Below are 311 nucleotides of genomic sequence, written 5' to 3'. Positions count from 1 at the left end.
TGCTGCTGCTGTTGCTGCTGCTGCTGCTGCTGCTGTTGCTGTTGCTGCTGCTGCTGCTGCTGCTGCTGATCTTGCTGCAGGTGCGGCGTGTGTGGGGTGCTTACTGCTGTTGCTGCTGCATTCTCTACATATGCTTTTTGTTGCTGCTGCTGCTGCTGTTGCTGCTGCTGCTGCTGTTGCTGCTGCTGCTGCTGTTGCTGCTGCTGCTGCCGTTGCTGCTGCTGCTGCTGTTGCTGCTGCTGCTGCTCGTTCTGCTGCTGTTGCCCTATGGGCGCACGCTTCACCCTGCAGCAGCGGCAGCAGCAGCAGCA

At 60.1% G+C, this 311-nt stretch overlaps 1 protein-coding gene across 1 annotated transcript in view; it reads right to left on the bottom strand.

Moving 5' to 3' along the window:
- Positions 1-311, bottom strand: part of EMH_0086740 (uncharacterized protein) — a gene marked incomplete at both ends in the record, with an annotated part of 2,963 nt that overhangs the window by 1,363 nt on the left and 1,289 nt on the right. Inside the window, one exon of the mRNA XM_013501072.1 lies at positions 3-265. Within this exon, the coding sequence (XP_013356526.1) occupies positions 3-265 (263 nt within the window). The remainder of the gene's footprint in view (positions 1-2; positions 266-311) is intronic.

Source organism: Eimeria mitis, genomic scaffold, assembly GCF_000499745.2.
Source record: "Eimeria mitis Houghton genomic scaffold, Emh_scaff6262, whole genome shotgun sequence".
NCBI classification, from domain to species: Eukaryota; Apicomplexa; class Conoidasida; order Eucoccidiorida; family Eimeriidae; genus Eimeria; species Eimeria mitis.
This window is presented reverse-complemented; position numbering and strand designations above follow the sequence as displayed.